A 10,787-nucleotide genomic window follows, 5' to 3' on the forward strand; every position below is an offset into this window, starting at 1 on the left:
GAGAGAGAGAGAGAGAGAGAGAGAGAGTGTGAGGGATTGACCTCATGTTTAAAACTACTGTGGAATTTTCTTTTGTGTGGCTATAACTTAGGTGACTTCCCCATTCCTCCAATTCACTGTTCTCCAAATTATATCGCCACAGCCAGGCGTGGTAGTACACGCCTATAACCCCAGTACTTGGGTGACTATTGCAGGAGGATCTCCACGAGTTCGAGGCTAGCCTGGGATACTTAGTGAGTTCAAGGCTAACCTGAACTACATAGCAAGACCCTGTCTCAAAAAAAAAAATTAGATCACAACAGTGCTACCATGACATCACACATGCATACTGTGTTGACTGACAGCAGCTGTAGGAAAAAAACATGGGGAATGAGGATTACTGGCCAGAGTAAGGAAGATTATAAGCTCAGTGCGGGATAGGCCTCCCTGAGATCATAGTGAAGTTAAGAATGTTTTTTGAGATTTATTGAACATTTTTTAACTGTGGTAAATGTCATATGGTAAAATGCAATGATTTTATAAGGGAGAACCAACTCTTGTGTTCCAACTGGTCAGTATATGTTTATTTATAAATATGCGCACATTTGTGTTATATATTTTATGCATTCTTAGATTCAGGCTGGTAATACTTGGTTTAGGATATTTATTCTTATGTTCATCTGAGAGATTGGCTTTTCTCTTCTAGAAAAGTTTATGGCTACAAACATCTGTCCTTGAATGCTTGAAAAAGTTGAGCAGGGTTTGGGGGAGGAAGTTGGTTTGTTTTTTTACTATACTGAGAACTGAACCCAGATGTACATCTCCAGCCCTTTCTTATTTTGAGACAGGGTCTTACTAAATTTCCCAGGCTGGATTTAACTTGTGATCCTCCTGCTTCAGTCTCCCAGAGTTTTGGGATTACAGACATATGCCACCATGCCCAGCTTGGACTAGGTATTTTGCAGGAGGGAAATGTTTAAACTGGTTGAATTTCAGGAACATTCAGAATTGTTTGATATTTTCTTCAGTGCCCAAGTTAACTGACTTGTTAGTGTCTGGGTCAGAATTCTGAGTCTTCTTTCTGCACAAAGGACAATCACTTGTTAAAATATGAAGCACTACATATTTCAAACATGTTTACAGATACAACAATCTCTTTGAAATAAGAGATACCTAGAAAAATCTCCCATATTTCCTTACTGTTGTATTCCTTACCTTTGACAGAGTATAAAGTTTGCTTTTTCTTTCCCCAAAGGACACATGGATCATAAATCTTACATGTTTCTATAATAACGGTTTAGGTAAATACACTAGGTATCCTAGTTATTTTTCTCATTGCTGAGACAAAATACCCAACACCTAAAGTTACAGGAGGAAAGGTTTATTTCCCCTCACAGGTTGTAGAGGTTTCAGTCATAGTCGACTGGCTCCAAGGCAGGGCACATGGCAGAGGGGAAGACAGAGGAGAAACAGTTCACAGCAGGGTAGGCAGAAGGTAACAAGCAGCAGCAGTAAATCTCCCTTTTCCTTTTATTCCATCAAGGCTATAATCCTTTTGGCCAATGCCACCCACATCCAGGGTCGGGCTTCTATTTTCAGTAAATCCATTCAGCCACCCCCAGCACTACGCTATTTCCAACCAGTGGACTAATTTAGTACCACCCACCCTTAATCCACATTCACACACCCTAGATTCAGCCATTTCCAAAAAGCCCTACCTGTGACAGCATGAGGCTTTGGGAAGACATCTAAATACAAACCACAACACCAAGATGTGCTTTCAAACACTTTATTCTAATATCTATCAATCAAAATTATAAATGTCGAGCCAATAGTAGAAAACAATTTTATAAAAACTTTGGCCATAATTCCCCCTACAGCCAATTATACTTAGTTATAAGGAAACTACCATGATTATATAATAAGAATAGAGAACATTTGTCAGCAACAAATATTCCAAGAAAGCCAAGTTTATGCAAGGCCCTGCAGAAAAAAATGACCTTTCCTGCCCTCAACAGGACTTACAATCTTCTCTCACTTCTACCATTCGTTCAGCAATAGCAAATTACTAAAAACCATTTGTAAGTGAACTGTTCCTTAAGTTATAAATCATAATCAGCTAAGTGCTAATACACGTAAGGCACAGTTGGTCTTTCTGTAGTCTAATCAATATTCACGAATTCAGCAAGTACTGCTGGAACCTTCTCTCTGACCTGTTATCCAATGGGTTCAGTGCTCGGGCCCTCAAAAGTCTTAACATCCATTAATCCTTGTGTTTTGGCTAAGTTATTACAAGTTTTGCAAATAAAAAAATAATAATCCTTCATGAAATCAACATGCTAACAGTGATGATTTTTATTGAGTTATGATTCCATCTTTTATATTTTCTAAAGTTTCTACAATGAAAGGGGCTGGGAATTTAGCTCAGTGACACTGCAGCTGCCTTGAAAGCACAAGGTCCTGAGTTCAATCCCCAGTACCAAAGGAAAAAAAAAATTACAATGAACATGTATTCATTTGTTACTAAGAAAGGAAAAAAATTATTTTAATAAATCTCTCCTTGCAGTTACTATCTAAATGACCATTTTGTGTCCCATGCAAGACCCAAGACTAAAAAGTTATTTTTACCAAACAAACAGTTTTTGCTGAGGCAGAAGGACCACCAAGTTCAAACACAGCCTGGGCATCTTAGGGACTTACCAAGACCCTGTCTTAAAATAAAAAAATAAAAAGGCTGGAGATGAAGCTCAGTGCAAAGGCCCTGGGTTCAATCCCTAGCATCGTTAAAAAGTTTTATTTATGTATTTATTTGTTTGGGGGGTACAAGGGATCGAACTCAGTACCTTTGCACTTTCAAGGCACCACCAGTGAGCTAAATCCCCAGACCAAAAGATAGTTTTTTGTTTTTGTTTTTTTTGGTACCAGGGATTGAATTTGGGACCTTGCACTTGCAAGGCAGGTATGGTGCCACTGAGCTAAATCCCTAGCCCAAAAAATAGTTTTTAATAACATTTATATCCAGGAAACTTGAAAGTAATCCATGCAGATTTGTTGAATAACTACTTGAAATCTACTAATTGTTCTCTCACTGAACTGATAGGTGTGTGGTGATGGTTGGGATGGTTACCTTGAACCTGTGACTTTCTAGCAAGGTGCTGGGAGCACCAGTTGTATTTATAAATCAGGAAGCTGGTAATCCCTAACAAACTACTCAATGAGGCAAAAGAGCACAAATGTAAACCCTAGTAGAGTTATTTGACCACAATCATCCAACATTTCCTGAACAGTTAAACGTGGAAAACACATTTTCTTTTTTCCAATTCTCAGTTCAAAGCCAAGTTTGAAACAAATCTTTGTTTTGCTTTTTCTCAAAAGCTATGAACTTTCCTAGGAGTTCTTATTCCAAAATCAAAAGGGAAAAAGCAGTAAAATCACAGGTCAGCCCCTAACTTCTATACTTTCTAGGGGTAGGGGCGCTTTCAGCCAAGAGTTTTGGGATCTGATCTGGGTATTTCTTAAATTTGCAACTGGCAAAATAGTCATTCCCTACAGGTGGTGCTAGTAGGAAATCATTGGTTACCATTCCCCTCCTAATTAAGTATAGAAAATAATCATCTCAATCAGACATAAACGAGTCTACAAAATGGCCATAGTTTTTATCTAAAAGAATTTTTTTAACCCTATAAATGTCTTAGTAGCCACGTGAAAGGCTAAACACAGTATAGAAAGTACCAAAATGTACGCAAATTTCCAAATTTTTGAGATTTCATTCATTAATGGAAAACAATGGGATTAATAAACAATTTGGACAGTACCAAAAGAAAAATAAACAATTTGGAAATGTTTTTTTGTCTTTTGAGACAGGTCCTCACTACATAGTTCAGTATGACCTTGAACTTACTATATAGCCAAGGCTGGCCTTAAACTTTCAGGGATCCTCCTGCCTCAGCTTCCCATGTGCTAAGATTACAGGCATGCACCACCATGCCCTGGAAATTTTTTATATTGAAAATAGATAATGCTTTTTGAGAAAGACTTCTTTCAAGAATGAGTTCTAAATAGATCTCTTGAACCTATGTCAGAGATTGCTTTTAAAAAGATAAGCCACCCATAAGAGAATGGGCCTTTATGCCTATTAATCCAATCCTATTTCAGTGCTTGGTATGAAGGACAGTTTCTTTAATGAGTGTGATCATTCATATTTTATACAAGCCCTAATGTGTCTTTTTCCAAATTTTATTTTATTTTTACTTGATAAAAAATAACTAGACATTTATGAGACACAGTATGATATATTGATGTTTGTATGCATTCTGAAATGAGTAGATCCAACTAATTAATGTATTCATCACTCACTTGCCTCTCTGCCTTGATATTTTATAATCACTATATACTGTATCTAGTAACTTTCTTCTGGTCAGAAAAAAACTTTTAGACTTAAAAAAAATAACTTTCTAACCTAAAAATACTGCTGTTATTTTTAATTACACCACACATAAAGCTATTCACTGAGTTTGAGTAGTCTCGACATAAAAATGGACTTTCCCCAGTTCCCCAGATAGGTCTGGGTCAATGTTATGTAAATTCATATTTTATTTTTTATTTTTTAGGTGTTTTGAGACAGGGTCTCACTATGTAGTTGAGACTGACCTGGAACTCCCTATGTAGCCCTGGATGGTCTCGAACTCACAGCGATCCTCCTGCCTCAGCTTCCTGAGTGCTGAGATTACAGGCGTGTGCCACCACGCCCAGCAATTCATATTTTAAATATATCATTTCTTAGTGAACCTGTGGTATGACTGATTAATCCAACGCATGTCCAGAGCATCTGTCACATTCCTTTAAAGGCCGTAGGTGCTTAAATTCAAAGATTCATAAAACAGTGCTCATTTTCAATGAAATCATGATTCGACTATTTTACAAATAAGATGATGTCATCTACTGAAGGAACTCCTTTTGTTTGAAGGGATTTTGGTTTTGGTTTTGGGGGGTTTTTTTAGACAAGGTTTTGGTATGTCATTCAGGCTGGCCTTGACCTCATTTCCTTTTTTTAATTTATTTTCATTTTTTGTTACTGGGGGTCAAACTCAGGACCTTGCACTTGTGAGGCAGGTGCAGCACCACTGAGCTAAATCGCTGGTTCTACTGATTTCATTATTTATCCCAGCTGGCCTTGAACTCCTGCTTCAGCCTCTTGAGTGCTGGGATTACAGGCATGCACCACCAAGCCCAGCTCTAGGACCTCCTGTGTTGTCTACCCGACACTTTAAAGCCAACAAAGGCATAAAGTAATGTTAAAGCAGAACAAAGATGATATACTCTTTCTATATCCTATAATCCTTTGATTAATTATAAGTCATTTTAGTGTAGAATCTAAATTTTAAAAGTCTAGTTAAGGAGCCAGAGATTTAGCTCAGCTGCACCAAACCTGCCTTGCAAGCACAATGTCCTGAGTTCATTCCCTGGGTACCAAAAAGAGAATAGGGCCCAGGAAGGCTCCACATAGGCAAAAAAAATCTCGGATTTACTTCTTGCTATTTGTTGCCTCTGAAATATGTCAAAGTCAATTAGTTCCAAATGCTTTTCATGTTAGCAAAGAGCATAGCACCAGCTGAACCTCTCACAAGAGCACATGAACAGCCGGTTCAAAATGGCACCTGGGAAATGAGCCTTTCATTGCGAGAAATGCTTAGCCTTGCAACAGCACCAGAGTTTGCATTCCTTTGGAAGGAGTTTTGTCAACATATTTAATATGCCCTGATGCACAGGGTCTGGGGCAGCAGGTAGACTTAAGAAGAAAACTAAATGATATACTTTCTAAGGTTCCTACCTGCTCTAATTCCTATGATAGGACAGAAATACGAAGTGTAATTCATCCCATGGTTTTTGATGTTATTCTTGTTCCATTGCAATTATACTGCGTAACTATTATGATGACCTCATTAAAATGTGCGAACTCCTTTCTCCAGCCACCTGTGCCTATAGGTTTATGCTTCTTTTCAGCGCTTCACTTTTTATCCCAAAAGGACCCATTGTTTACAATGACTGAAGTCTCCTTCACCTTCATAAATGATCACATATCCTAGTTTTCACTGGCTCTGGCTATTGTAACTTTAAATGTATAATTATCTTAAGTAGCTAGGAAAACTTTCCAGCTTAGCAGTGTTATAGAAAAATACATTCAAAAACATGGCTCCAACAGTCCCTGTATAAAACATGTCACTGTAGACAGATAAGATCTACAAGTGGATTTTTTCTTTCTCTTCTCTCTCGTACCATGCTGTGTCTGTTCACCCATCTGTCACCATCCCTATCTGTGTGGCTGCTGAAAGATCCACAGCTTCTCCTGTTTCTTCTTCTTTTGTTTCAGCCTCTTCATTTACATTCTCATTCTCCATCTCTCTTTCCACCTTTTCTCCTGTCTCACCTGGGAAAGTAACCGAAGAACATTAAGAGACATTAACAACAAATTACCCCATCGCTGCTTTCCACCCAGTGGGGGACGTTTTTGCTCTTTAGGTCTGCACAGTGTTTCTTTGGTGTCAAGAAAAGCATTCTCCCGGATTCCCTTAGAGTCTGGATGGCCAGTGGCAAGTTGCTTAACATCTCCATGACTTGGGATTCTCTTCGATAAAATCAGGATACGAAACTGTCCCAGAAATGGCAGTTGAACACATTACAATAGAAAGTTTAGTTTGTATATATAAATCAAAAAAGTGGTCCAGGGATGCTCCCCAATTTGTTTTATTTGGACTTTATGGTGTTTAAAGAAAATATTTGTTAAACACATAGAGTTGCTAACATTCAAAAGTCAAGACATTGGGCATACAGATCTGTTTCCCTAAAAAGTTAGTTTGGGAAATGTTGGACACCCCCTTCCTCAGCTGGAGCCAAGCAACAGCTTCCACCTAATAGGACTGTGATCCTCTGTTCAGCCAAGGCCCCAGCGAGCCCCACAAAATCTGATGTGTGTCCTACTTAACTCATTTTCAGAATCAAGGTCCTAAAGACTTTTGATTTTTGCCAACTCTGGTCTAAAAACATATGCTTTTACTTGGTTGTCCTTTGTTGTTCTCAGAGTAGCTTTTGCACACTTTTATTAAATCATTTGCCTCCATAGGTTGCAGTAAGATGTTTATATTCTTCCATCCCACTAGGTGGAAAGGCCCTAGAGGACAGATATTACCTTACTCCTTCCGGAAGCACCTAGCATGGGGACAGACATGAAAGAATGCTGAGTTGTCTGGGGTGCAGCTCAATGTAGAGCATTTTCCTGACGTACCTGAGGCACACTGTTCAAACCCCAGCATTGAAAAAGAAAGTGAGTTAATAAGTGAAAGATTTAAACAGATGGATGGCCTTAATTAATGTTTCACTTAATAATACTGTACTGTGGGGCCGGAGATTTAGCTCAATGGTTCCGCCACCTGCTTTGCAAGTGCAAGGTCCCAAGTTCGATCCCCAGAACAAAAAAAAATTTTTTTAAATATATATATGTACTATACTGTGATATATGTATCACTGTATTATACTAAAGTTTACCACAATGCAAATCATGTCACTTTTTAGTGACATTCCAATAAAGATCAGTGTAAATATCATTTATTTTATGCTGGTAATGTGTAGATTTAAATAATTTTAAACACCATGTGCCAAGACTTAATACACATGCTCCAGACTTCTCATGAAGAGAGAGAGACAGGGTTGGGGGAGTGGCTCAGTGGTAAGCATGTGTGCTCAGCATGAACAAATTCCTGGGTCGGATCCCTAGCCCCAAAGGAGAAAGGGAGATGAGAAGAGAAAAGGAGAGGAGGCTAGAGCAGAACAGGAAAACGTGGACAGTAACTTTCTAACCATAAGACTGGCCAAGATAGAACCTGCCTCCTGAGCTCTATTCTCTGCATATTTTGTCCCCAGAAGGTTAACTCCTCTGTCAACTCTCTGTTCACCTTAACTCTGGAGGTGCACATGATTCCACTTCTCCAGCAAACTCTAGGTTAAAAATCCAGACACAGATTTTTTTGGGAAAGCCTTAGAAAACATGTACTAGGAAGCTGGGTTGAGCGCGGATGGTTTGCCCATTTCCTAGGCATGGACACCTTTTTGGTTTGCATCAAATGAGCTTCATTCCCCTGGAGGAGATCTCCGTGGAGGACATCTAGACGGGAGGCTGAACCTCTCACAGACACTGTTTACCTTCAGTGCACTGCTCCTCTTCACTAGGGCGACTTTTCCTGTCCCCCTCCGCATAGGCTGCTGTCTCTGCCTCTCCCACTGGATGCTCCCTGCCTGCACCTACTCCTTTAGGTGGAACCTGCTCCGGGATCCCGGGCCCTTGAGGAGTTGGGTGGATCGGATCATTCATTACTGAAGTTAGCACAGGCTGACGCTTGTCCTGTAGTTCCGGCGTTCCACCCTCTTTGGGAATTGCCTCTTGAGGCCAAAGCTGGGCATCTTTTTCTACTGTTTCTTGAAGCTTCCGCTCTTCAACAGTTTCTGCGAACTGACTTCCTTCCGGTATTTCTGGCGGTTCATTCTCTTTGGGAATTGTTTCTAGGGGCTGGGGCTGCGCCTCCTCATCTTTCCCTATCACTTCTTGAAGTTGCTGCTCTTCAACGGTCCCCACCAACTGACTCCCTTCTGATATTTCTGGAGATCTGTTCTCCTTGGGAGTTGTTTCTAGAAACTGGGATTGTTTCTCTTCTCCCACTGTCCCCTGAGACTGTAGTTCTCCAGCTGTTTCCAGAGGTAGGCCGTTCTCCGCTGTCCTCAGAGGGCTTTGTGTTTGGGGGCGCTCAGTCCCTTCCCCTGCTCCCAGGGAGTCCCCCACGCCTGCTGTCCCCAGCAGCTGTCCGGGGGCTGCTGTCCCTGAAAGTTCCGTCTCAGCATTCCCTTTTAAAGACTGAACCTCCAGCGCTGTTTCCACATCTTTCATTTCTTCTGTTCCTGGGGTGTCCTCTCTGCCTCCTGGCTGAGGTGGCTCAGCTTCCTCTGGCTCCCCTGGAGGCTGGGTCTTTTCCGTGGGTCCTAACTCGTCTCCAGCAGCCTTTGTGGGCTCGACATCCTGCACCAGCGGCTGTGGACGGCCGGCTCCGAGCCCATTAGCCGTGGGCATCACTGAGGCCTTGGGCTTCTCTGATGCGGGGAGGCTCCCTCTCTGTGCATGGCCGCAGAAAGCAGACTCTCTGCCCGCTGTGCATGGTTTGGGTTGGGCGATGCAGGACTCGCTTTCTTCTACAGTAGAAAAGCATTCGTTGGAAGTTGCTTTTCGATCATTCATTTGAAAAAGAGAAAATAAAAACAAACTGTTTAGTCTTTGTCTTGAGACAGTGACTTAGAATCAAGAGATGGATTCAACACTTAAGACATAGCAGGACCCCCTCTGTCCAAGTCTAAGCCTTTCCTGTCTTCAGCCCAAAGCCCCCGCCTTCAATTTCAAGTTCCCAGCACAAGGTCCTGAGTTCGATCCCCGGTACCAACCAAACAACAAAACAGAGTACAGATGAACAATTTCAGGGTCCCCCAAGCACTCTTCTGAAGCACTTTTCTCCACTACCCCGGGGCCCTCCCACGCTCAGCACTTGTTTCTCTGGTTCTTTTCCTTGAATCCCTTCCTCCGACTAGGCTTCCTGGCGCCTGGTTCTTAGGCTCCCCGTGTCCCTTCCTTCCAGCCCCGCGCAGAGAGAAGTGCCCAGGACTGGGAGCCCAGCATGGGGAGGGCACCGGGGCACAGCGGCGGGGATGGCAGGGCCGGAGCTCTGTGCACTGTGGGGGCACAGAGAGAGATCCGGGGAGTGGGAAGAGGAGCCCCGCGGAAAGGAGCCGCGGGAAGGAGCTGCTGAGATGATGAACTCTTGTGCACGGTCGCATCTCCAGTCTCTCTCGGAGTTGCAGGCGGCTTTGGGGCTGTGAAAGCGATCCAGGCAGTTCACAATCAGCGACTGGGTAGCATGCGGAGACCACTCAACCCCGTAACAGGGCTTCTGGAAATTTATCCTAAAAACACGAACCTTGGAAAAATTCTTCAGGAGAAAAATCTAGGGTTCAAGTATTCTTTATAAGAGCAAAAGTTAGAAAACAATTCAAAAACCTAGTAAGCTGGGGAACAGATGGATACTGCCCTGGGTGAAATATTATTGTGCCATGAAAAAAGAGAATTGTGCGATCCAACCTCAAAAGAAAAAAAAATCATGAAGACCATATGCCAAAATAAGAAAACAATTAATTATAGGTAAAAGCAAAACAGTTATGGTGAGGTTGTACAAATGATGTAATGCATAGAAAGTGTTCATGGGCCAAGGTCTGCTAGCTGTCAGCTTTATATGTAGTATGAACCCAGCAATGAGGCAGGAGGGGAGGGAAGAAGAGTGAAGAGAGAAGACAGGGAAAAATCCCAAACAGAGGGTGAGGAGACGGGAGTTAGACCAGCGTGACGGCAGGTCCCTCTGCAGTGTTTTCCTCTTTTTTCTCCCCAAAGGGTGTTTTTCTTTTTTCTTTTTCTTTTCTTTCCCTCACCCCAGTTATATATACACATAATTTAAAGAGTTACCTGTTGATCCAATAGAAGTTAAGTAATACCCAGGCTCCTTGACTTCTCCTACTCCTCCCCCCTCCTCTTCCACCTTCTTTCTTTGTTTTTTGGAGTTTTCTGGAGACAGAGTCCCACTAGGTAGTCCAGGCTGGACTGGTACTCCTTATATAGCACAGGCTGGCTTCCAACTCAGAGCAATCCTCCTGCCTCGGCCTCCCAAGCACTGGGATTAATGGCGTGTCCCCATGCCCGGTCCACTTTCCCTTGTGTAGGCCGA

General features: G+C 41.9%; 1 protein-coding gene across 1 annotated transcript; it reads right to left on the reverse strand.

The window, feature by feature from the left end:
- Positions 1-5,146: 5,146 nt before the first annotated feature.
- Positions 5,147-10,505, reverse strand: Erich5 (glutamate rich 5). Its single transcript, XM_010619573.3, has 2 exons — positions 8,176-10,505; positions 5,147-6,406 (listed from the first exon to the last, which is right to left on the reverse strand). The coding sequence occupies exons 1-2, from the start codon at positions 9,257-9,259 to the stop codon at positions 6,270-6,272; spliced, it is 1,221 nt and encodes a 406-aa protein (XP_010617875.1). The 5' UTR covers positions 9,260-10,505; the 3' UTR covers positions 5,147-6,269.
- Between the last annotated feature and the right edge of the window lie 282 nt (positions 10,506-10,787).

Source organism: Fukomys damarensis, unplaced genomic scaffold (genome assembly GCF_012274545.1).
Source record: "Fukomys damarensis isolate Sample0158 unplaced genomic scaffold, DMR_v1.0_HiC HiC_scaffold_5, whole genome shotgun sequence".
Classification (NCBI taxonomy): Eukaryota; Metazoa; Chordata; class Mammalia; order Rodentia; family Bathyergidae; genus Fukomys; species Fukomys damarensis.

What these genes read in the sequence shown, in the direction of transcription:
- Erich5 (XM_010619573.3), bottom strand. Translation starts at nt 9,259, where the DNA reads ATGAATGATCGAAAAGCAACTTCCAACGAATGCTTTTCTACTGTAGAA. An exon ending in AGAGGAGCAGTGCACTGAAG is followed by an intron (nt 6,407 to 8,175) that starts GTAAACAGTGTC and finishes TTACTTTCCCAG; the next exon opens with GTGAGACAGGAGAAAAGGTG.